Source organism: Thunnus albacares, chromosome 15, assembly GCF_914725855.1.
Source record: "Thunnus albacares chromosome 15, fThuAlb1.1, whole genome shotgun sequence".
In the NCBI taxonomy this organism is placed as follows: domain Eukaryota; kingdom Metazoa; phylum Chordata; class Actinopteri; order Scombriformes; family Scombridae; genus Thunnus; species Thunnus albacares.
The window spans coordinates 6,726,237-6,753,907 of NC_058120.1; the positions used below are offsets into that span (position 1 = coordinate 6,726,237).

The 27,671-nt window shown below is 39.3% G+C and overlaps 1 protein-coding gene across 5 annotated transcripts in view; it reads left to right on the top strand.

Annotated features, from left to right (window-relative positions):
• alk (ALK receptor tyrosine kinase) overlaps positions 1–27,671 on the top strand; it is a 207,665-nt gene that overhangs the window by 126,334 nt on the left and 53,660 nt on the right. For all 5 annotated transcript variants that reach the window (XM_044375521.1, XM_044375517.1, XM_044375516.1 and 2 more), the window contains exon 4: positions 14,186–14,319. In XM_044375521.1, the coding sequence (XP_044231456.1) occupies positions 14,186–14,319 (134 nt within the window). The remainder of the gene's footprint in view (positions 1–14,185; positions 14,320–27,671) is intronic.

The following is a 27,671-nucleotide window of genomic DNA, read 5'->3' on the forward strand; positions in this document are numbered from 1 at the left end:
AGACATTTTGGATGATAGAAGCATAACCAATGAAAGTAAGACTCTGCTTTACTTGTAGTATTGACTGGGCCACATGAAATAATAATCTGCATGTAAACTGCCAAAAATTCAACCTCAAAAATACTTGAAATAGACACACATTTCATACATTTAAAGGATTTTGGAACAGGGGATGTGTGTTCAGTTCCACCAACAAGAGAAATCCAAGTAGCACAGATAACAAGGGTTAAGATGTAACAGACAGTGACTCAAGCATATTTTTGGACACTAAAATTACACTGCGCCGGCTAAATTAGATGCACTGTCCTGTCAAGGCAAGCTTGAGTGGGAACAGGCGGAGAGAAATCCACCAGGGTGTCACTTCAATGGCACAAGTTCAATGAGGTATTTTTGTGCAGCACAACATTTGGACTAAATTCTAACCATTTGTTAATAACTGCAAAATAGTTGAGTTCTGGCAGCCAGCTTTTCATTCCCTGTGATTAATTGTATTTTTCATAAAATGATCTCTCAATATGAGCATTCAGTCATTATCCAGTGAAAAATGTAAACATTAAAGGGGTTTTGTGCATAAAACATAAAGTTCGGCTGACAGGATCAAGCAATAATCTGAGCATACATTTGTTCTACATGAATGCACCTCATGTGATTATTCATGCAGAATACCATCATTTCCTACTAACAATGCTCAATCAAGCTGCAACCAAGGCTCCAACACTGAGTGCATGAATACTATTTTGTCTCATTCTTAGATACAGTGTGGTTCTTGCCTTTATGGTTTGGGTTGTGCTTAAAAAAGCTTTTTTACACATCAGCTGTTTCATGTTTAATGAAGTTTAACATTTTTGGAAGGTGTTTTTTTTAAATGAAACATACTTCACTTTAATCAGACAGAGATCATTCTTTCGAGAAAACAAAGGACTGGTACAGTGGATGAACATTTTAATGCACCAGAAAACATTTACTGTTGCATGAACTCGTATAATAACACACATTCTTCACCCATGAATAAAAGCTACATGACCCATTCAGGAATACAGGATCCTGAAAGTTAAACTGATTTGCCAGCTTTCATGAGATGTCACGCTAATGCAAGCTTTACAGCATGAGCAGACTTACTTTTAACAGAGTGCCCATTTTCTTTAGAAAACAGTTAGAAATGTACTTTTTTAAAATTTAAGACAGTAAAATGTTCAGTAATAAGAAGAAACAGTTCATTGAATCTATCATGTAAACGTGTTCAATTTGCAAGAAATGAAATATTTGCCGTGTCACATGTGCGGAAAAGCTCAAACAGAGTACATGACCCTAAACTAAGGTCCTCTATGAAGCACATTTGGCTAAGCTTGTTGGATCGGCTGATTAACCTTTTATGTCCTTCAGATTAAGCATGAGGGCTTCCTACTTTTGTTCTGGTTGATACTAAAAGTCATGTCAGGCTACACTAAGTGTTACATGAAAAGGAACACATCTTTTTTTTATTCATACGTACACGATTATTCAAACTCTACTACTGCTAATATTTAGTTTGGCCAGCATTCCTATCTTAAAGTGAATCATAATGCATTCACATTGGTTTTTGCTTTCTAAGCTCTCAGCCAAACACCTGCCTCCCTGTGCTGCCTATTTAAAGATGGAAAACATTGCTTTTACACAACCGCAGGCCCAAGGTTGTCAAGTAAATACCACTTTCATATTCCGTTTTAATACACACTCAAACATCTGGAGTTAAGTGAAAAAAAGGCAGAATAATTTGAGCCTAAATGTGATGAAAAATGAACATATATGAAAATGCCCTGCAGACAGCAGCACCATATAGCTGAAAGCATTCAGCCTACTTAAAATTCACTCTTCTGTTGCCCTCTTCATAATGACATGTTCTTGCATTAAGCTTTTTTTTTTATACAAAGCAGAAGTGAATGTAATAACCATTATGGTGATAAACACATTTAGGAGAGATTGCCATGGGGGCCAACTGGTGGATTATTAATCTGAGGGCCATGCCATGGATACGCTCATTCTCAGCAATAACTACATGGCTATTTCTTCATATGCACCCTTGATTATCAGACAGCATTTACCATATGAGTATGGATGTTCTGAATATAAACTGTTATATCCAGCTGTAATGTTATGGGTTCTTAATCCTGATCTCATATTTATTTAGGCTCAATATTCTCTTGGTCTTTACGTTGTAATATCTTGTTACATATTGACTTTGCATCAGCTGAGTCAGTCTTGACTACAACGCTAACATCTCAGCAGTGCAGGCTCTTATGGCTGCAGGCATCTTAGCGTTCATCTCCATACAGGATGATTAGTAGTTAGTCTCAAGGCTGGTCTACAGATTCAAACACAGCTACTAAGTGACTATTTTCCTGACTTCCTCCTCTCCAAAAGATGTTTTTCAAAGAGTGATTGTCACCAGGTAGAATGCGACACACTCTCATTTTAACTGTCTCATGTTCTTGTTTGCCTTTCAACAAGCAGTGCAAGATTGTCTGCAGTGCAGTATCTATCGTCTTATGTTCTGGTTGCAGTGAAAATAACATAAATCATACATCTAACATGCTTTGTGGTTTGGTGACACATGATAAATTAGTCAGTTAGGAGAGGGTAACAGTTTCCTGTTATTTTGACCCATCATCCGTTTCTTGTAAGCCCAAAGCTCTAACAACAGCATTTTCATGTTACAAAGTGAACATGTTTTAATCACAAATGCTGTCACTCGATGGGAGCAATTTCCTGTGGCTCTGTAAAGTATGAGGTTGCAAAGTAATTGAATTTGGGTCATAATTAAAAAGTGCAAGGAGCCATGTGATCTCTTCCCCCATGCCTTTCATCTTTGTAATAGCAAAGCAGTTTACGTCTGAGGAGCCAAGTTTTCATCACTGAATTTAGTAATTTATTGAGAGCTTCCATGCTTTATGTGCCATAGAAGGTACAGCAGAGGCCTTATTAAAGTATATGTGCAGTTTAATTTGACATTAATTAGAAGAAAAACAAATGGGTTGAGGAGCAGACATCAAGACAGCTGGCTAGGAGGAAGGGCATCCAAACTTACCACAATATCAAGACAAAATCTTGAAGACAGTAGCTAAAAATGTACTTTTTATTATTCATGTAAAGAGCAGTTACTGTAGGATGAGCTTCTGTTTCCATTTCTTCATGGAACATGCTTCCTTGAAGCTCTGATATTTTTCCCACCTTGCAATTGCAGTGATATTTCAATCAGCACAATATCATTAGACAGCACTGCAACTGTAGTCGTAACCTCATTTAGATCAGTAGTGGTGTAGGGGGGGGGATGTGATTATAGAGCAGTATGAGGAAACAGACTCAGAGAGTCAACAGGAACCAGCATGACAGAGAATACAATGCAATATAACAGATTGAAGCATAGATAATGGAGGAAACTATAGAAAATGAAATTAGATGACAAAGGAGAGAAAGACTGAGAAAGAAAGCAGCTAGAGAATAACCCTGAAAATGATGGGATAGCTGTCTACGTGTAATACTTTTCTATCATACATGATGATTCTGGTGAGGACAGGATTATTTGTCACATGCATTATCTGAGCGCTGTGGTTTTGTTCGATGCTTGCATTGTTGGTTGTCTGTGAGCTTGTGATATATGAAGGTGCCACTGCTGCACTCACTGTTCAATAAGGAGCTATGAACAACAGCATCAGCAAATGCTGAAAATGTTGAGTCAACTGGGCCGCTGCTTTCTTTTTTGTTGTCACTTTTACCTCTGTGGTCTGTCACCACTCATTATTCGTGGCAATTACCTTACTGCAATCTATAGTGTCCTGAACAACCACTATAGATGTGACACACTCCATGCTACATGCTACATGACAACCATGCAGGCTCCAGCAACTATAAATCAATATTGTGATCAAGTGTTTGTTTTGGTGTCTCAGTATGGGGAACATTATCAGAATTAAATAATTTGAAGCCATCACAGCCGCCATGATACCTCCTCTGGTTGTCTAGTTTGATGCCTAGCATAACAAACTTATTGGTCACCAGATAATAATACATACACACATAATTTGTGTGTCAGCCACCTAGCTTACTCTTCACTACAAAGTTTTAGGGTTTTAGAGAAAATGTCTATCACAAAGCACCTAAAACTTTATTCCATCTTAGCACTGTTTTGCTAACTAATAGCATTAGCTACTGCCATCAACCACCAAGTATGTAGCAGAAGCGTGAGCACCAGTACTGCACCAGAGCTGCCTAGCTTGAAATAAAGAGTTGATATGCTTTCTTGTGAGAGCTCTGTGTATTGATATAAAGCCTTTAGAAGGTCTGTTCAGTTGTCTGAGCTACATTCTGCTGGTAGGCCCAGTGATTGATATGACCATCACCTCCAAACAGCTAGGTTGTGTTGTGTACGGATGGCAACACCTTGGGCCTAGTTTAAAGGTGTGACTATCTGAACAAAACTTGTGCTGCAGTGAGCTAGGCTTCAACTTTGTCCTTTGTAAAGTTTCATAAATAGTATGTCAGTGCACCCTCCCCAGCGTACTGTCCTCAGTGTGGACTCTTTGGGAAAAATGGAACCTCCTGGGTTCGCTCAGATAAGCTTATCTCACAATACAGGAGTCAGTATAGCCCCATTGTGAGACACTGAAACGACTGTTTTAGAGAACTTAAGGTTAGCTATCCAGTAACCTCTGTTCCCCGATAACATGAGTGGTCTGTCTCACCGGAAACACCCTCCTTGCATAAACTGAGAAAGACATGGGCTTATCTTGAATGATGAGTGACATTGTGTCAATCACTTCTTTATGGGATGCAAGGGGCTCTGCTTTGACGGCTGGCTGGGTAATGATAGAGAGGCTTCCAAGGATAACGCTGAGAGAGCATTCCCCATGTTGAGACGCCTCACCCACATTATCAGAGAACAAGGGTTACAAGATAAATAACCTCATTATCTCTGAGATTTTAGCAGCAGCTGACTGGAAAAGAAGATCTGCTCACACTGCTCTGGAAATTTGACCCAGACTGGCCAATCATGAGAGAGCCACAGATACCCACAACCCCCGTATGGACGCATGAAAAACAATGTACCATTTCAAATCAAGCTGTTAATATCAACTTAGCACTTATGAACTGGCAATGTACCAACGCAAAGTTAGCAAGAGAGGGATGCACTCTTATGATATGATGAATTAGTAGCCACAGACCACATACACATGCATACTCTTGTATGGAGCCAGCTGGCCAGTCTAATGTAGAATCAAACAGAATGTGACATTTGTTTATTTTTTTTTTTTATATCAGAGTTGCCAGCCTACACATGGATGGCTCAACATGAACTCCTGCTGCTCCAGATAGCCAGACTGACCCTGCTTTTTGAGGTTCTTTTATCTTAGTGGCACGATTAACTACTGTCTTTTTTTTTTTTTTTTTTTCTCTCCCTCTAAACCTGGCGAGTAATGTCGGAATGTAGACGGGCAATCAACTGAAACAACCTGCCAATCAACAGTGCACAATGTGATGCGGGGTCCTGTTCCATTAGTTTGTTTGGACTCTTCTGCTTCATTGCCCCTCTTCTTCATAACACTGAAATCATTATCTATATAGTTTTGATTGCTTTTCTGGGACCTCACACGTGTAGTCATTCATGCACAACCTTTCAATCATTATTTGTAATGAAAAGACAACTTGTTTGTGCAGAAAAATGTGTTAAGCTCTTCTGCTTCTTTTTTTATATTGGTTCTGCAGGGGGTGCAGGCAATGTTCATTTAGAACAATTTTAATGTAATTCTCAAAGTTGTTTCAGTGCTTTCTCTTCACTTTACACATTGTGATATGCTCCACTCCACAGATAGTTTATCCAGGGTGGGAGGTTCAGCAGTAGATGCCAAAGACTTCATCTCATTACAGGACTTTTTGAAGCATTGAACATCAGATGTGATTCCACATTTACTCAAGATAAGGCATTAGCAAAAACTATTAGTAAAACGTACAGCGCTGGAGGAGGAAGCTCAGAAATGGAAATAGGGGTTTTATTGAAGACCTGTCAGTCTTTTGATACATTGCCGTCATGTTCATCTAATACTGAAACATCTAAGTCATCTGTTTTCATCAGTCTTGGCATAGCCTTCACTGTTCCTTTCTTTATTTCTCATATAAGTTCTTTCATAGTTTCTGATCTCAGCCTAGATGAATTGCTAATACTCCCTGTTCACTTTGACCTCTATTCATTTTTAGCAGAATTGTACTCAGTTTTGATTTAAAAGTCTGATTGAAACTTAAAATTCAAACTTTATGACATGCTGCAATAAGTTATTTTGATCTGGTTACACATTCTCAGGTGTAGATAGATGAGGAATCTCAAAAATGCTGATGGAAATATGAAATCATTTATATGCAGTTCTTTCTGTACAGTGTCTTATTTCAATCAATAGTTACATGAGAAACCGTAGTTGGTGCTGAAAGTTGAAGCTATTAATTTTTAATCACTCCACAGCTTCTTTTTTTTTTTATTTCTCCTTCTTTCATTTTAGGCCATTGCTGTATAAAGTGACTAATAAATGATAACCCTCTTAACTGTCTGAACTGTGAGTCATGGTAGCACTGCTACATTAATATTCATTTCAAAATTTTTATCCATATTAATTTCCCACAAAAGGTATGACTAACATTGAGTCAAGGTTTGTTATAACAGTGAAATATTTTCAGTTGCACCTCCTTAACAAGCAGGCTCTGTGTAAATACACCAGTACAAGTTTTAACAAGTGTCACCAGTGAGCGAATCTATGCTTTGATCATCAGTTTTGTGATGGATATGGATGGTTTATGAAATTTAGTGGCAAGTCAACAACAGACCCAAAAGGCAAAATGAACTGAGTGAGTGAAACCTTGATTATTATACAACCCATTTCTAAAAAAAGCATGAGTCCATGTATATTAATGAAGATCTAAGGTAAGGCTTGTTATTTAGTATATATGTGCCAATGTGAAGATTGGATTCAAGTAGCCATCTACTGAAGTTACATGTCTGATTGCAGTTATTGGAGCAGACAAACCTCCCAAGTTCATACACTAGAGTGGGCATCTCTGGCCATTCAGATTATGCACTCGGTGTGCGTCTCCGGACTTGGCTTTGCAGTTTTTATCTGTATTTTTTTTAGGCCGTGTGAAATTGCCACACTGACATGAATCCCTGGTGGACACACTTGCATCCTCTTGTTTTTTCATGCGGGTTTGTTTATTTGCTTGGGTTTTCTTTCATCCTCTGTAATTTGCTCTTGGCAGATTGTTCACTTTCTCAGTCACAGAATAATTTGCTTAGCACAGAAATTCAAGATAGCTGTATTCAGGTGTGACTCATCTGAATATACAATGGCTAAGGCTTGCTTTGAGGGCAATCACAAGTTTTAGTCTGCAAAATCATGTAAAAGTCTCACGATTACTGTCAGCTAAACCCCTCTTTGCCAGCTTTAATGTCACAAACTGTCATTATGAAATTGTTTTGTTATTCAATGTCTGTGAGGCATATGTGTGATGAGACCAAACTCTGTCGTTTTCTGCGAATGTGATGCATAGTGATTTTTTTTTTCTCCCCTTCCCTGACAATTGTTTGTGAAAATAGTTTGGGACAGTGTGAAAAAAAAAAAAAAGATCTTTTCAAGCTTATTTAATCCACTTTGGCTCAACAAATGCTAAATTCTGTCAAAAACGTGTCCCTAATACAAGTCGACCCTGTATCCCCAGCTTACCTCATCTACCTATCATCCTAGCTGCACGATGGCATAACAGATTTTGCTCTCAACAGATAGCATTCAAATGTGTCCTGTTTAGTTTGGGGAAGTGGCATTCATTCAGCCGGGCTGTGTCAGGCCGTTCAATCTAATCTGCACTTCTCTTGACATATTGGCTTACGTCTGTTGTGCACTACGCCATTTGACAGTCAAAATCAATGTGGCTTAAGTAGAGATCCCGATCCAGCAGCAATCACGGCAGCGCCCCCGCCCACCTCCTACCTCCTTAACCCCTGCCGCCTCCGTGCACACCTAGTCGTACGAATCATCATTTTCAATCAATTTCATCTTTCCCCTATGAAAAAAAGCCACTTCGATTTATAACAGCCGGCATGATCGAAATCTATGGCGATGTCTCTTAGGGGGTAAAAATTCCATTACCATGTAAAGCAGTTTCCATTTCTATCCTTCCTTCCTTTAGTTTTACTGCAGATGCATTCAACAGGGTACTTGGACTTTGGGCACGATTGAAAACCTTTTCCATTTCATGCACTTAGGCTCGAGGATGTGAGTTAAATGGCTTTGTCAATACCTCACACTGTATTTTGTTGATACCTTACACATTATAGGTTAATGTTTCGTCATAGCTACACCAGGTTATGTTTAACAGAAGGCCATTTGGATGACACAAGGAGATATTATTGATTTTAAACTCCCTTGATTGTTTGTTGTACTTCCTTCGTTTTTTGACCCAAAATGGATTGATTCACTCACACGTCTATTTGGAACAGGCCTATCTAGTTATTTTTGGCACAGTAAGGCAGCCACATCTCAAACTAATCAGCTTTGACATTTCACAAATCTGTTCTGATTTTGACTAACAGAGAAAGTTGCTGATAGACACTCACATTTGCAGCTGTATCTCACCATGTTCAATATCTTTGTCGTATCAGCAACAGCTGTTGTGGAGCATTGTGATTTAACAGTCAGTCAGTGTGGATGGACTTCCATGAATGATGTGTGACTTAATCAAATTACACTGAGATTAAAGACATGCTGTAAGCTTTATAGACACAAACAAAAATATGAACAGCATGACCAATTTAAGCTAAACACAACTCGAAATTCCTGCAACTTGGCAAACTGTTGACTGCAGAACTGCCTTCAGTGATTCCTCAGTGTGCTTTATGTGCCACAGCACCCCCTTAAGGCTGATTTTAACTTAAACCTAAAAAGTTCCTGTTGCTTTTTCTTCATATTCATCTTCTGATTCAATTTACCCTCTGTAATTGTTTCCGGAAATCATCAGAGACAGAAAGCTAACCAACCCAAACAACATGTGATGGGAATCACTGAAGCGAGGCCAATGAGCAAACAATGAAGACACTTATGTGATGTTCTCAGCATCATCTCTCAGTTCCGTATCCATTTTTTACATAAGATTATTTGAAAGAGATTGGTTTCTTTTAATTTTCAAATGCAAAATCAATCCCAGGACATATGTGGAACATTTACTACACACCCTAAAATGTATCTTACTGCCAAATTCAAGAAAACACATTCTGTAGACTCTGTCCTCCACCCAACCTTTACCTCTGTCTGCTGAGTGTTTTTCCAAGTCCTCTTTATACTTCAACACGATAAATCCATAAGACAAACTACCGCTGCTGGTCTAAGATGAGGAATATTTTTTTACAGAAAAAAGTCTTTATTTCATTTTCATATTTGAGACCATTTTATGTGGAGGTAGAAAATGTACAATTCAAGATGGGTGATTATTTTCTGAATGACTGTAATTTGTGCTCAGAAGCAAAGAAAAGTACAGTCATCTACAAAACATTTTTAAAATGCTTTTCATACAGCTTGTCTCTCTCACATGGTCACATTAAACTTCAACACTTATGAGGACTTTTATTTAATTATTAGATTCCCTAACCCCCTAACCCTAACCCTAACCCTAAAACAAAACCTTAATTCTGTCACCCTGATATAAACCTAATTCTAATACATATCTTCATTATAATGCAAAGATGTGAGGAAAATAAAGTTTGCAAAGCCGTTGTCACTTCAGCCTGGAAAAAAGCCAGAAAAAGGCGAACTTGCTTTGAAGACAAACTGTAAACACGAGAACACCTACATGCTGTAAGACAGAAGTAAAGTTATTCTCCCTGTCTGCACCCGCCTTAATCTGGCAGTGAGTCTAACCAGGCCTCACAGCATGAGGATAACATTACCACGTTGAAAAGAATATGCAACATAGTTCTTCATGTACTGTTTTTCCTGGTGGATGAGACTCACAGCTAATGCGAACCAGAACCCACAAGACAAATAAGCCTTAATGTGGTTAGGTCATAAGAATCCTACATCCTCACTAACAAATACACACACACACACACACACACACACACACACACACACACAGGCATACACCAAATGAAAATGAAAAGAGCCATATTACCCAGAGCAGAGCACTAAGGGGAGCATAAATGAATAGCATTATGAAATGAGTATTGTCAATTGGCAGCAGAGATTAGTTGGCCTGAGCTGTTTTGTTTTCCATTGTGAAAAAAAAAAAACATTTTCATCATGGGAGAGGCTTTCACCAAACAGGAGTCTGAACAAAGGTCAGGTGATTTTAAATAACTAGCAGGCCATTAGGACACAAAAGACCATAATTAGAATTAATAGCATTAGCACCACATTCAGATTAGTCATGTATATCTAATTCCCACATGAAGAATCTTTATCATTCATTTTCATTTTATTTATTTATATTTAAGACCACTGTGTCATGCATGGTATCCTACTAATTAGGTTTAAATGTTTGAGTGATGTGCTCTGGCAGCTCCGCTCTGATCTGCTCCTCAGTTAATCAGTCCTGTGAGTGCCAGCGCAGACGTAGTGTGATAAGACATAAAAAAAATAATTCAGTAGTCCAAGAGACTTGTGTACAATTGTACACTGTGAGTAGATCAGGTTTACATTGATCAATTTTAGAATGGATGCAGCACAGCTCTGTCTGTTTTATTATCAGTACATTAACCATATTCAATGCCAAGCACAAGCTCTTTTGTTTACACGTTTGCACCTCTGAAATGATGATAATTTGTTTTGTGTTTCACATTTTAATATTGAGCCCTTGCACCACTGTTTATCTAGAGCATTTTATGTTGCACCACATCCTCATAAAAGAACAACAGTATAGGTCTAAAATTCAGGCCGTCAGAAATGACCTATAGTTACGTTTACACCATCTAGCAATCCACTCTGGCTTTCCAAAAGCGTTACATTAAAAAATAATGTTTTATGGTGTGACAACGCTGTGGTTAAGGTCTGGTTAGGTTTAGACACAAAAACCACTTGGTTAGGGTTAGGGAAAGATTATGGTTTGGCTTAAAATAATCACTTGAAACATGGTTTATACTTCCTTAAAGTTACGCAACCTTTGTCATCATGGCAACAGTAAACACCACAAGATTACGGCTTTTTTAAAAAATGACTTGGTTGGAAACTTGACACTCGTGGAGGCTAAAGGTGATCTCCTGCAGCAAGGCCCACTATCTATCCAGCCATCCACCCAACCCGCCTCCTCCTAAAAAGTCAAAAATGATTTTATCAAGTCACCTTATGCTGACGTCACTTGCCCAGGTCAGGGTTACTGCGGCCACTAGATGGCGTGAACATTACTATAGGTCGTTTCTGCCGGCTGAATTTAGACCTATACTGTCGGACTGTGTGCTTGCATTTAGCTTATGCACAAGGAGATAAACATTCCTGTGCATTTTCAGTTTCATCATCATCACCACCATCATCACCATCATCATCATCGTGCTGAGTAGTCATTCAAAAAAGGCCATTTCTAAATTCGTTCTTCAGCCAAGCCAGTGGTGGCTTCATCCACACCATATGTACTCCGTCAGCAAATCATTTCAAGGTTATCAAGGAGACAATAGCAGCCCTTATGTAGGGCTTCATTTCCTTTCTATTATGGGATATGGCAGGGAGCAGGTCCCACACTGCAAAGCTGTTCTCTAAAGGTGTACTGTGGTGCTATAACATCACCATCTGGCCAATACCTTCCCTTTACTCTGAGCAGTGGCTGTGGGAGTGAGATGGAGCAGGGAGGGTTTAGTGAAAAGGGACTGGAAAAGAGGTGAGATCAGTGAAAGCAGGGAGGATAGAGGAAAGGCAACGCAACATAAAAAAAGAAAAAAACATAAGAAGGGAGGCTGGCAAAGGTAGTAATGTAAAGCATTCTGAGTCAGAGCACAGACATTGGGGAAATCAGAAAAAGCCTGTTTGTGTAGTGGGCATGTGTGAATTTATGTTTGCTGTATTCTTACTAGCACAATTCTACCCAAACAAAGTGCAAAATAAACCCTAAAATAAACACGGTCGCAGACAATTTCCCAGTGCACTTGTCATAATCAAAAAGTAGAGAGCTCATGAGTTCTCTATGAATAACACCACCACCAATGGCTGTGGCAGTTAACACCTTTTAAATGTACTGAAACTCTTCCACTTTGGTGCTCTTACTCTTTATATGTCTCTGTTGGGAAAAAATGTGGATGTCTGGGTATGAAGGAAAATATGAATACAGTGTTTTTGATCCCTCCGTTCCTTGTGTCTCCAATGTATCCGGTTAAGTTTATTTTCTAGTACATCCTGGATTATAACGTCACGTCACATAAAATAACATGAAATGCTCAAACAATACTGCACTGCAACCTACAGCCTGAAGGGTTTTAAACACACATATATATAATTGATTCATCATAACCAGCTGATGGACACATAGTCCTGACAAATGATCACCTTAAGAGGGTCTGCTGGTCAACTAAAGTGACCAGCAGACAATAAGCAACATTATTATCAAATTGGAGTCACGTTTCTGATCACCTGATCAACATAACACCAATATTCATTCTCCTTTTAGCTCTGGGTTGATCTCCACCAACAACCTAAGAAAAAAATCAGGGATAGATGTTCAGCTTTCTTCCCTTGCTAGTCACATCACTAACTTTGTCTTTATCTGCTTTTTGGTGCTGGGCAGGCAGCATACAGTGGGTTTATCAGTATGTCAGTGTTTAATTCTGAAAAGATAATGAAACACTGAGCTAAAAGAGGCTGCAAACCTCTGTAGATGTTCAGAGATGGCTGATAATTCTCTGTGGGTTTGTCACGATGAGCGAATACTTCAACATGACCAATAGTCATTTAATGCAATATCTACTTATGCTGTGCCAACAAAAACATAGAAGTATCTTAGCCGAAGTGAGGACTCAGCAAATTGATAACCTCTATGTCGATTCAGTTGACAGCAAAATGTTTTTACTGCAGAAATATGTTTTTTTTTTTCTCTCACAGTTAAATACATTTACAGTAATTTAAGAAAGATTGGACAATGGAGAGACATCTTCTGTTTTATGTATATGGCATTTAGAGCCAGAGTGGGATCAGCATGATGTACTGTAACGTTACACTGTCAAAATCTGTTGTTTTATTTCTCTACTGTTAATGGGTGAGTCTGTGCAAACTGCGGTTAATGAAAACAGTGCTGCAACAGCATGATAGTAGCAGCAAAATAGCGGGCATTGCTAAAACAAAATAAACATATGTTGCAGTGCAGTGTGCAATGATGCAATCTGTTTCTGTGATGACATTTTGTACTGAAATACACAGAATCTTGTGCAGTCACTGAGTCAGTGTGTACAAATCAAACACAATGTAGACTTTAACCAGCTGGTGTTGTGTACATGTGTCGGTAGTGTGTGTTTGTAGGTAAGGGGGACATTCAAATTGTACTTCCTCATTAGGGACGTAGGTATTTCCAGTGCATTCACTGCAGTATATGTGGTGTGTATGAAAAAAGAAAGGGATGGGCAAGAGACAGGGGGAGGGGAGAGAGAGAGAGAGAGAGATTGTTGATGAGCTCAGAGCCAAAGTGAAATCAGCACAATTTGCTTAATAAAATTAGGGACAGTTGAACTACACAAAGCCAGCCAGTGGTTGAGGGAGGACAGCATTCACCGCAGGACTGCAGTTCGCCTCCACACAAGATCTTTACCTGAGTGTGTTGCTGTCTCTGGACCACACACCTGCTGTAATTGTGGTCTTAAATTCTAGGCGTACATCTGACTCCACACCAAACTCTCAAGTGAGGCACCACCTCGCACCTGGCCATCTCTAAACATCCTCGAGAGTCTGGGGTGGGCTCAAAGGGGGGCCATGCATCCACAAACAGTGGCAGAAAGGGACCCTCCCAAAATGGAAGGGAACGGGGAAGCCCCCATGTCGGCTTCCGCTGAAGTCCTGGACAGTCCCTCCTCCGAGGCTGTGGGAGCTCAGGCAGAGCAGGCCCGAGCTACCCTAACCCCCGACCCCCGCAGCGGATGTGGGTATTTCTGTCAGCCGTGGTGTCTGCTCATCACACTGACCCTGCTCCTGCTTTCTCTCCTTGGCAGCTGGGCAGTGGTCCACCTCACCCTGGGGACCCACGGAGGATCGCCTTTTCGGGTGTCAGCCAGCTATGATCAGCGGATCCCACAGGATGACACAGCCACCATCGAGCCCCACTTCACCACCAACTGCACCATGGGTAAGTTGACATTTCCTTGTTCTTCCAAAGACAAATAGTGATGCTGCTTTTTTTGTTCTTTTATGTTTGAGTAGTGTGACATTTTGTAAAAATCTGAGAAAAATTACCTGTTTAAGTTCATTAGTCAGCTGAAGTTTTTTATATAGTAAAAATTCCAAACTTTCACTGGTTACAGCTTCAAAAATTCTGACCTTTTCTCTGTTTCATATCATTATTAATTGAATATTGTGGAAATTCAGGATGTATATCAGTCAAAATAAGCAATTAAATGACGTCTCTTTGAGTAAGCTGTGATTGATATGATACTGTATCATCATTTTTACCACTTCAGAAACTAAAAGATCAATCGATTGATCGATTTTTTTTAAAAAGAAACAAATCAAGAGATTTTCCTACAATGAAAATTATGAGTTGCAACAAAAGATCAAAGTGAAGTGGTCCCAACAAGTACAAACCAATGTACTAGATGAGACCCCTCTTTAAGCTTTGGTTTTCTTTGTGTTTCCTGTCACTGTATCTGTAATATGTACATAAACTAAATGCATCTCACATGTCTGCAAAGTGACTGAGTTCCCAAAGCAGCTCAAACATGTCAAACTGGAAATTGCACAGCTACGTTCTGTGTTTTTAACTTCATTACACCATGTTGCGGAATGAAATGCGTAGACTGCTCGAGACTGAAATAATATCCTTCTCTGTCAACCTCGAAAGCTCCTGAAATTGGATTAATATAACTGATTCAATTTCCTCTGAGCGAGATGCACAAGCACAGCAACCATTGCTTAAACATTTCAAGTGTGCATTACTGAGGAATTATGGATACAAATCCTTGTTTCCTCTAACAGACAGATGTTTGGTAGGCAGAGAGGTGCAAATGCCATATCAGCCAGGTGCTGTTTTAATGGAACAGACTGTTATGCTGTAAATGTATGAAAAAACCCAGATGTATTTTAATATATGTGATTATTTCTGAGGCGACTACGTTTTGAAATACGCAGTTTTAAACTGCCTCATTTCAGAGTTTTCTGTTTTCTGTGGGAAAAGTCACCCAATTTGTTTACCAGACCACATCTGAATCTGCTGAACTCACATAAAAAGGAATAATCAAGTAAAGGAAGACCAAGGCAAATGCTCCACCAGTAGCTGCTTATCATGGACTAAATTCAATCTTAAAATTGGCAACAGCCCTTTTGAAGAGATACCTACATTGATATATGTCGCTTACACAATGTCCTTACAAAGCAACATTTTACTGAAACTAGATTTGCAATCATATATTTATAGTAGTCCTAGAGTAGTTCTTCCTTGTGTTGATAATTTACACTTCAAATTTGACCAGACATCAGTAGTAAATAGGCTGATTAGATGTTGTGAAATGTTTGATTTTTCACTTACTCTAAAAATGCACTTCAGAGACACATGGGATAGCATACTGCGCTGTACTACAGGGAACTTTAAAACCCTCTTTTACACTAAAAAGCAGCCCCAGTCTCACTGCAACCTGCATGATATTGAAATGCCAGCATTTACTCTTTCACAGAAAAACTGAGGAACCAGAAAATCCACAATCTCTGTCAGTATGAAATGCGGCTTCAGTTTGTTTGAGTATGAGCATGGGTGGTTTTTCTCAATGGTATAAACAATGCTACTGAATGCAGTGGACACTTGGGAATATTTCCTTGTTATTTCAACAGTTGTTTCCCTGCCTGTCACCTATTATTATCCATCAGTCCTGATTTCTATCCAGAGATCACGGGCGGATCATTTGGACAAAAGACTAGACAGATGGACATTGTGAACAACATCTTCAAAGTCAACTCAGTGCACAGACAGCATCCGAGTAGGCTTTATCTTGTATTTTTCTACAAAACAAAAAAACAAAAAAAAAACACACTGAGCATCTTAAATCTCCAAGACCTTGCTTTGAATACAGAACCACACAGACAGTCCGGCAAATGTAATCTCCTCTGCTCTTATAGAGGCCGAGTCATTTTGAGCTCTGCAACAATGGATCGGCTTTTTTGTTTGTTTAGCTGCAGATGAACGAGGAACATTGCTCAACAGGAAAGATTTGTCTAGCTGTAATTCTTTAAATGTGGTTCAAGTGAGGTGTTTGGACTGGAGATCAGGTCAGAGCAGTTAGTCACAGGGAACAATTCCTCATTTGATGCAGCTGAGTTTTTCACAGCTGCATGGCCAACACTGGCAACCTGATAACAAATCAGCAACACCTGACTCCCCCATCACATTATCTGGATTTGGTTGTCAAATATGTAAATGCGTGTGTGTGTGTGTGTGAGAGAGAGAGAGAGAGAGCAAGAGAGAGAGTGTGGGAAAGAGAGGAAGACAGCGAAAGATAATAATAAATAAAGGACAAGGAGAGGGAAACTGAAATGGAGCCCACACAACACTATCACCGTCACCTTCATCACTTTAACTCTTATCTAGTCCCAGTCTTAAACTTAAAAGCAAGTCTGGGACCTAAAGTAGTTTAAGTGAACTGACAGAATCTGAGAATTCCCCAAATTGTTCCCAGAATCAAGAGAATTTGCATGAGAGAATAAAAACCAAAAAACTCTGATAAAAGTGCAAAACATGGGGGAAAAAACAAAAAGATAACACAAATTCACACACAAACAAATCAATACAAGTCTCAATGTTTATCCAATGGTTATTTTGTATAACTGTCTTTTCCGTCACCGTAAGGACGGAGCAGAGCGGGTGTTGTTGCTCATGCAAATCCAGCTTCTGTTGAACAGTGTCTAATTGTTCTCAGCTCTGGGTTCACTGTGTGCCTCTTGCCAGGCAGCACATAAGCCGTAGCTGGTAGAGAGAAAAAGCACACAGACGTGCCATACTCTCCTCAGGCACCACCTGGTTCCCCAGCACAACACCCACTACACACATCCCACTCCCAAACTAAGCCCTAATCCGTCTCGGCACGCTCGCCGTGCGGCCTCACCACATTTCGCGGTGTTCTAAACCTCCCCCACTTTCCCCTCCAGCACCTGTCACAAGACTGGGCTCGAATTACCTTCCTTCCTACCTCACAGAGAGCGTGAAGCCGGGGTTCTCGATTAAGACTCTCAGACTCAGTTCCTGGCAAAGGCAGTTGTTAGTTTTATTTGTTCCAGGCCCCTGCACTCAAAATTAGCTAATTATTGCTATTAATGATCTGTATTGTCAGGTTTGGGTTGGATAGCACAAGCCTGCTTCCAAACTTGGGTTTGATTAATTGTATTTAATTTGGTCCCAAAGGTTTGAAGTTTCATTTCACCAGATAGAAGAAGTCTGTGGACACAAAATTGTCTGTATTTCTCACAGGAGCTGTTGCATAACAGTTTCCTGCAGACTTGGAGGAATTTTGTCAGAAAAGCACGATTTACTCTAAAGATTCTCAAATCAGTGAGAGAGAAAAATGTGTTAATTATACTTTTTATCTCATACCTCTTGTGCTGCATTGTTCCTTGTCTCTTGCGCATGTCTACCTTGAGACATACAATTAAATATAAACTAATAAAAATATTAATAAAACAGCCAGAAGTCATAATTTTCCCAACTTACTCTTAGCTGATTTAAATTCTTCTAAATCCAATTTGATTCTTAAGATCTTTTGAGTCTGAATTGGGAATTTGACAATGTCCATTTCAATCCTTTTAGCTGTTTTCTTGAGCAGAAAGACGCCGATTACTCAAGCCAGTGAAGTGCGAGGAGACATAGTCAATACAGGATAAATAAATGGAGCAGTGTCTGACTTCTTTCTCCATACCCTTCCACTTTAATTAACTCATCAGTCACAGGGCCAACAAGCAATCCAATTTGTTGCTTCTAAAGTGACTTATGTGGTTATATGCCTATCTCTGGAGCTCATCCTCCTGACAGGAAGTTAGAATCCTGCCTTCTGCTAGTATTTCACGGAAGCTCGCAGCGTAAACCTACAGAAAACATAATTATTCAAGCGCAGCAAACCTGTCAATGACACTCTTAACCTCCTACAGTTTCTCAACCTGGAAGTAAACAGAGAACACTTTGATGACTGACAAGCTCATTACCAGATTGTTACGATAGCAGATTTGACTTCTTGCTCTTCCTCTGTCATAGCATACATGGCGGAAGGTCACATTTACCTTAACGCTACTAACAATGTTTGCTCAGTGAAGAGCACATGTTGTATTTGTGCTCATGTATTACGCAGCAAACTGTCACAATTCATTTTTCCAATTGGACATGTAGCTGAGACAAGGCAGCAGTGAACCCCCAAGGGAATTTGAACCAGTGACCTTCCCTTCCCTGGCCCATTTCCCTAACCATTACACCGTGATGCTGCAGGCCCTTAATGGAGCGTTACGGCGAGTCTATACTTTGCGATTAGGTACACAGCAGCGTGAGGGTGTCCCTAGGCCCATCAATCACTCACGGCCCTGTGGATTCAATGAGGGAAATGAGTTTAGAGAAAGCTGGTGGAGTGGACAGAGTGTTAGACATGTGGATGGATGGGTGATGGTGTTTTGCAGGAGGAAAAAAAAAAAAGCCATTTAGTATCATGGCTTGAGACTGAGGCTTGATTTTAAATATGCTGAGCATAAGCCTTTAATTGAGTTTTCAGTTTCACTTAGACTGCATGAATAAAATAAACTCATCCCAGGAGTGTTCGTTATTGGGTAACAAGCACAGTCTGATTAAAAAAAAAAAAAAAAAAAGTATATATTCAGCAAAAAATAAACCCCCCAACACCGTGACAACAGTGCAAGAGTGTGTTTATGAGATCAAAAGAATGTCAGATTTGTAGCAACTTTATAAAGGTTGAGAGATGTCATACAGTGAGGCAGTGGCCCATAAGGATGAGTGATTCCTTTGTTTTCCGTCAGTCTCGTAAAGACTCATCAGCTCAGGCAGTGCTCATCAATCCATAGATGTACATGTGTGCAGGATGAATAAACTCAAACGGGTGTACAAACCTTGTTGTGAGCTCAAAGTGTGGGTTTTCTTCTAACACATCCTGCAGTGTCTATTGGATCAGCACTTTTAATGGTATTCTGCTCGGAAAGTTTCTAGTAGCAGGAACAAACTTTCAAATTAAACTTTTGAGCTTCTAATTAATACTAACTGTTAGATGCCTCTGGCTTAAGACACTAAAAGCATGTTTAAAATGCACAAGGCAACTATCCATCTTTCAGTCCACAGCTCCAAATACTGAATTTGAATCTACTATTTTGTCTAATAACTTAAAAATGTTTCTTTTACTTCATATGTGTGCAAGAAAGGCACATTTGGAATTAAATATTCAAAATTATACTAAGTGTGGACAGAAAACAAATTCAAATTTTCAAACACAAGGTTCTCATGCACCAAGGCCACAATTCATCCAAAATCTCCAGGATTTGAAACTGTGGTTTGGTGTCTGTTCTGTCTAATCTTAAGGAAACTATGCACTGTGTTTGGCCACCGACCACACAGAGTTGATATTGAACTGTTCATTGATCAGTTAGGATGAAATGTGAGCTCTCCTTGGTGCTGAAGTGAAGTTACTGCAATCATAACTTGCATTTTCTTTTTCATGTCCATGTTTTTATTGCAAGTATATCTCCTGATGAGATTGAAAGACCATCTGGATCGAGCTGTACAGTTGATTATTGTGTGCATTATTACTTTGGGCTGGCAGCTCTACTTATCAGACCTTACACACATAAAAACACTTTTATTGGTGGAGATTTTGTTTTCCTCTTAAATAACTAGAATGGCAAAATGTTGGTTCCATGGGTAGCGAGATACATGTAGACACACTTAGCCTGCTGCTGTCTATTATTTTTGTCACATAATCAATTTAATGTATTGCACAGTATTTATTAAAAAAGGCCTACAAAGAGAACTCCATTGCCTCTGTGCCTGTGTATTTGCCCCCCTTCCCCCTTCAGTGTGCTCAACATTTGCACAATAGACATTATTTCTACCAAAGGAATGAACTGCGTCCATTGTACATGCAATAGGTAATGCATCACTGGTGTTTGAATTCCCCACTGAAGGAGAAGTTAAAGGAGTTTAAGGAGGAAATAAAACAGGACTATGGTGCAAAGAGAGTACCCTTAGGAAATGAAATAAAATGTTTTTCCTGAAACAGAAAAAGTGATAAAATATCTGCTGCTCTTAAAAAGTATTCATTAATTACAATATAACATTTAATTAAATGGGTGCAAGCTTTTGGGGTCTTTTTTTGTGTAAGGTAACATTTGCCTGTAACTCTACATTGTTAGCCTCAATATGAATCTAGTAAATTGGATCTGTCCATCACTTTCACTGCATTCAAATATTCCGTTTTCAATTCAATTCAATCATCACTGATGATGTGTCTAATTCGCACCATCTGGTGTTTCAGGAACCTAATTTGTAGTTATAAAATATTCCAGTCTTGAGAAATTAATGGGGAGTCTCATTGTTTGGAATGAATAGAAATATCAAGTTACATGTTGATTGGATACCTTCTATCCATCCTGTACACAGACAGAAATTAAAATGCTTTGTTGAGAATGTATCTGACAGGGTCACCACATGCACTGCAGTGCGAAAATTCAGGTCTGGAGGCCATATTGCCAACCTGAGATAGACCACGTGTTTTAGAAAACGTGACATAACCTGTTTTTATTTATTCTTTGTTTTTAATAACTTCAGTTTGGGTTTTACTGTCTGCCTTGAGGGCCTGGATTAAAAAACAGATGTAAGAAGTAATTTCTAATCACATATGCTTTTTGCATCTCAGTTTCATAAGCGCATTAAGACAAATTTGTAAAAACAGGCGCTCTTTAATTTTTGGCCTTTAGGAGCCTTACGGGCAATCAGCATTTCATCTACCTGCCAGGCGTCGTTGGAGGTAATTTGATGGATATTTTTTCTTCTTATTGTGAGGTTCTGTGGGTTTTCTTATCTCTCAGGACAAACTATGTCCCTTTAAAGCTTTCTGGAGATCACACGTTGTTTTGGACCCTAAGAGAATGATCTATGACAAGAACGCCGGAGCAAGTAAACAACAAAAAAACACAGCTCATCAATTAACAGCAGACAAAACCTGCCAAGACAAGACCCTATCTGGCAGTGCTAAGCTTCATCTTATTCTACCTCTAATCTCTTGCCTTAGGCCTTTCCGCGAGCAGCATCCCCTCAACATAAACTGGCTTTCTGTTACCGGCAACTTTCCAAGGCAATCTACACAGGCAGTTTCATTTTAAGATATTGAGCAAGTGTTAAATGGCCCAGGGCACCAAGTAGAGTGTTCTCAGCATACATATGCCAAATGGAACAGATGTCTAAATCAACCCTGACCTGGCAAGGAGGAGGAAATTTCTGGATGTTATGGACTTAAACATCATTGAAGAAAAGTCTGTTATTAATATACAGCAAGCCTAAATCTCATTTCGTTCTGTGAAGGGGACATTAGTACTGAGAATGCTGCCAGGAAATACTTATGAGAATTATATTACAGTGTAGCTAGAGTGTGATTTCAATGTATATGAATGTTCATCTGTTGTAACTGAAGTCTGTTACAGAGATTTATTGTATCCTATGACCTCTGCTGACTTCAAGCTACAATATACCACTTATATAAACTTCAACAACATTATGTCCTTCAAAATAAGCCTGTGACCCAATCATTTTCTAGTCTTCTTTTCACAAAGCTGTAAAAATCTCCTTCTGAGATGAAGAAACTAAACATTTACACCACTTTCATATCGGGAACCTCACACTTAGTGCAGCGTCTTACTTTGTCGGTAACAATGTTTAAGGCCAGAATCAGTTTGGCTAATCAGATTAATTTGAACCAAATCCTAATGTTACCATGAATACATCACTTGAACTTAAACAATATCCACATATTGTGCAGAATGTCTAGAATGTAGAATAGACATCAAAGGTATTATTTGGCTTTTCTATCTCTAGCAGTCTGCTCTTGTGTGTGCCGCTGTCTCTCCAGCAGGGAGCATGACAGATAGTGATAGTGATTGGGCAGAGCTCTGACCAATCGAGCGTGCCTGTGTACAGTTAATTGAATTCATGAGCGAATACTTCTTCTCCTGTCGACTGTCCAGTGGGAAACTCAGCTGCATCCATCTTCAGCATCCCGGTCGCTGTAAATCTCCATGAATATGTCCAGAGTCTGCCTTCAGTGCGGTGGCGCCTCCCCCCCTCCCCCGCTCGGGCCTCTTGGGATTTTCGTCCCGTATGACAGAGGACAGTCCTCCATGACAACTTGTCAGATTAGAGAATATAATAACGTGCAGAATAGGATGAATGCATTCTAACCACTGCTGAATTGTGTGCTAGACTTAATCGAGTCTGTGAAAGTGTCTTTTTCTTTTGTGTTTCCCTTTTTTTTGCGTGTGTAATTTGCAGTCATTTCCATCCTCTGGACACACAAAGCACAAGCAGATCTTCCTCAGACTGTTTTTGTGTTGTTCCAGAGCGCACGCAAGGATTTCAAAATATGACTGACATGCTTGCTCATCTGTAGAAAAACAAAAATCATATTAATTTCCATGTGAGTCTACCCTCTCCATGACTCCACAATGTGTTGTTGCAGCTTTATTTCAACACGTCTGTCTGTATTCAAATCCACAAGCAATCTCCACAAAACCATAGCAAAAAGTTATTCAAATGTCGAGACAAACTGCTTTGCATGATCTCATGATATCCTGCAGACTGAGACATCTCTATCGGCGGAATCTTAAAAAATGCGATATGCATGACACAGTTATGCAAAAATGCAAAGATGTTCAGTGTTGAATTGATTTCAGCTTGTGTCGTCTGTAAAAAGGAATCACTACCCCCTACACTTATCATTTATATATACAGTGTATATACTGTGCTGTATATATGTCATGTATTATAACACTGACCTTCTTTTCCTGACTTTATATTCAATATTCATTGTTTTGGGGGGGGTTTTTTGTTTGTTTTTGTCTGAGCACTGTCCTTGATGATTTTTTTCATCGTCATTAATGAGATGCGACAGATTTGACTGTTTTTACAGTCTTAACAGTGCTCCACACTACAGTTATGCAAAAAAAAAAAAAACCAAGATGTCAAGATAAATTTTTGTCCTAAATTTTGGCTGTCATTTAATTCCTGTTTTGCTCAGTTGTTTTGCTTTTGATCTTGTTGGTAAAGTCCCTGATTTTCATCCTGGAAGCAGACGGCAAGTTGAAAAATTGGGGCAGCTTGGCTGGTCATCTGATATATTGGGTTTTCTGAGGAGGAAGAGGAAAAACAAAACTTTAGTGAAAACACATCTTTAAAACATGCTCAACTGACATTTGAAGACATGAGACGGATGTATTTTTACATTTATTAAATGGGTTTCATTTCCATAAAGTTAGATCTACATATGAAGTTCATCATGCTGCTCAGTTAAAGGACATGTTCACAATTTATCAAGCCTGGTCAGGTTCCTATATGAACAGTGAAACAGATGTTTCTTAAGATTGTGAATGTGTTCATACTGAGCGTTAGAAGATCCCCTCCTAATGTGCTTTCAGTGTAAGTGATGGGGGCCAAAGTCCACAGTCCTCATTTTTTGCAAAACTGTTTTTAAAAGTTTATCTGAAGATAAAATGAGGCTTCAGCTGTCTGGGTTAGTCAAATAAAGTGGATATCTTCCAAAGTTACAGTCTCTTTAGTAAAAACAAATCCCTCTTTGTGTCTCGACGGACGGTCTCAACAAAAAAAAAAAGACAATTTGGCACTAAAAAGAAAGTAACTTTGAAAAATATTCAAGTTAATATGAGCTGACGCCTCATATTAACTCCCAATAAACTTGAATACATTTTAGCACAGAAGGAAGCTTGTGGATTTTGTCCCTCAGTGATTGTTTAAATCCATCATGAAGGGATCTTTTAATAGCCAGTATGAAGAGGAGGAATGATTACAATGAGAAACCTGTGTCAGTGTTCATTTGAGCATCTGCCTGTTGTTTTGAAACACACTTAAAACTGTGAACAGAAAGCAGCACATGATCCACATTGAATACAACAAGTATATTTTAAGGCATTTAGAGGATAACATTGTGTACAGTATCTGTGTGAGTAAGAGTACTGCATATTGAGGTATATACATGTTTTACTTGTCTTTTGTCTGCTTACTTGTTAATTGTTTAACAATGATCCACTGCAAACGGTCAACAATCAATGCTGCTACCCTGCACGTAACAGACTGTGACTGATGGCTCCCTTTCATTGGCTCCTGACATTTAGACAAAAGCAACAAGACTGAGTACAGTAAACAACAGGATTCTGTCTCTGATTGTCTCTTCTCTTCCTTCAGCTTGTCCTTTGCAACAGAAGATCAAAGTCACTACAGACCTGCAACTCTGATGCAGCAAACTCTTCTTTTTTTCTTAATCTGGAATGAAACTCATTTGTTATGAAACCTTGCAAAGCTGGAAGTCAATAATGAGAAAGTGAATGAGATGCTTTTGATATTTTGCACACTTTTATCACAATGAGCATTTATGAAAAGCAAAGACAAGGAGCCTCCTTGGTTAAGAGACTATATGTGTAAATGTGAAAGCTTCCTGTCCTACAGCGTTTATTTCTGTGTGACTGAAATACAGCATCTTTGTTGATCTCTGAATAGACTTTGCTTTGTTGCTGCTTGAAAGGGTTCTTTTAGTTTCTTGTCTTGTGAGTTTGTTTTCTTTTCTTACAGCTTTCAAACATGCCATATACATCTGAAACAATACTCCATTTAACATTGTCAGCAGTGTATCAGGTACAATAGCTTCATCTAAATGAGCTCAACTACTGCACATCTTCTTACATGATGTTGTTGTTTTATTACTGTGTAAGATGAGACTTTCTTTGTCAGTGTATGTTTAGTTTTGTAATGAAAAGCAGTAAACAGGGACGCTAATTGTTAGCCATTTAGCTGTATCCGACAACGGTTCCCGTGTTTGTGCATCTATTTTGTCATTTATCAGCAGCTGCTGTGCCCTCAGTCACCTATCCAGCTCCCCGCCACTCATACATCATTCCCCTCACAAAGCCAAACCAACCCCCCCGAGCACACGGATAACAAAACTCACTTACTCCCACAGGCAATTCATCCCCCACTGACCCACTTGTTTTCACAATCTGACAAGTGTGATTTAAGAACTGCGGTAGGCCAGGAGTGCAGCGACCATGTCTAGCCACACTTACCTGTTCCACAAAGTGACACCACCACTTTGATACTTTTTACTCGACTGTCATCAAACTAAGATAAATCGATGAATTTACATACATTGCCCAAAGGTTTCAGTGTACTCCAGATAACTTTTTCTCTCCTGATAAATCGTTCTGCTCGCGGTGTCAACATTATACAAGGAGGAAGCCACTGAGCACAATGTATGCATAATGCATGTGTTGAGCATGACTGAATACACATAGCAAGACCACATCTGCTGTATACCCACACAGTTGGTCACAAACAAACAAGCCTGTGCTTCCTCTCATTTAAATAAAATGGTATGTTTGCCTTCTTCTGTGCTCTGCTGTATATGCCACGTGTGTTGTGTGTTTGTAAAAAAAAAAAAAAGAGAGAGAGACGCTGAAAGACGATTCATAATGTGCAGCACAGCATTGATGAAAAAGGGTATTCATTATCAAAGTCATTTACTCAGGCTAACATGATTTCAAAGAATCTGAACTGGGTTACTCACTGACATGTTAATGTGGCTCTAAGGGCCTTCCACAATAGTGGACTGTGGGATGCCCCTGACTAATGTGTTTTTGTCCAATAAAAAATGCCTCCCCCTCTTTCTAATCCATAGAGTTGACTGTGCCAGTTTCCCACTGGGCCTTAAGGTTTCTCACAGTGGAAAAAAGGGAAGGCAGAATGCTGTGAATCAGGCATAGCTGTGAAATTTCAGCCCTCTACTGCACTATAATTAGACAGTAATTCTGTTAAGTGCTGTAGTGTCATTATGGACACTTAGTACTTTATTTGTGTAATGAAACTTTTTTTTATATTTCATATTTTCTGAGCAGGTTGTTAATTTTACTTTTGCTTTAGTTTCAACTGGCAAACTTGACGTCACACATGTTGAATTACATCTATCACACCCACAAAGTGATGAATTGTGAACTAGATCATGTATGGCTTATCTTAAACTGCGTCTGCATCAAAGCTGCTAAAGCATGCAAGCAACATAAACTGTTTCATTGAATGCTTTCATTTATCCATAACAGTAGCACAAACCACATTTATCATAATTAATTCCATCCACTCGCAGTAATATTGGTTTATCCTGGTTGTTGCCTGGAGAGTTTAGTAGCTACAAGTAGCAGCAACATCAAGATTCAGTGGTAATATTGCTGATTAATAGTGTTTGGCAGTGTTTGTTGTTTTGTTCAATTCCTTCTGACACATAAAATTATGAACATTATGTTGATTGGTGCTGTATTTTATCTTGTCCTGCCACATGTTTGTGAGCCTGTCACCCTGATGTAAGTCTGAGCTGGAGAAGATTAGCACAGAAGATGTCGTATCACGTCACACCCAAAGCTACGCCATCCGAAAAACAAAGAGTACGTTCATTACAAACTTCATGTTAAAATTAGTGTAGCATCAGTGCCTATCTAGTCAACCAACAGCGATTGCTCCTCTCCTGTCACGAATTCCAACGTTATCAGACTTCCGACTCCCAAGTTCGTCTGAATGGAGAACAAATCTGCATAATACAGATCAAGGGCAAACTACAGTAAGCGGAGCCAGTCACTCATGATAAAAATCACTTCTCGTTTGTTCCTTATGAGAGAGGGGAAAAACAAGATCCCCATCAGCAGACCATTTTTTTGTTTTGCTCTCTTTACTGTGATCAGCTTCTGATGATTAAGGTGGAGGTGAGCAGTCAGTTTCCACAACCGAGATATCACCTCTCTGATTTGCATAGATATGCAAATGTCCTGGGTTACAATCGAGTTGTTGAGACTGGTGATATAAATTGGTGTCTGTGTGTGTGTCTGTGCGTGTGTGTGTGTGTGTGTGTGTGCTCCCTCCCCTTGTGCTACCTGCTGCAGTATCTAGGTCATTGTTTTTGCCGCTTGTGTACTTGTCTGATGGATATGTACTGTATTCAAAGCCAGATGTTTACGCCGCCTCGGTCAAGTTATTTATGTTGGAACAGGCAGTCTGGATGTCATACAGGCTTTACAGTCAGGGGTTATATTAGCCTTCATCACTGACTGATGTCGTTTTTTGCTGTAACTATATTTTCTTCTGTTTGTAAGCTTTCCCAGAGTCACTGATTTGTGTTTCAGTGTCTGACATCTAGATCTCGCAGCAATACTCAATAAATAAACTTCGACATAATCTGGAGCTATTTTTCC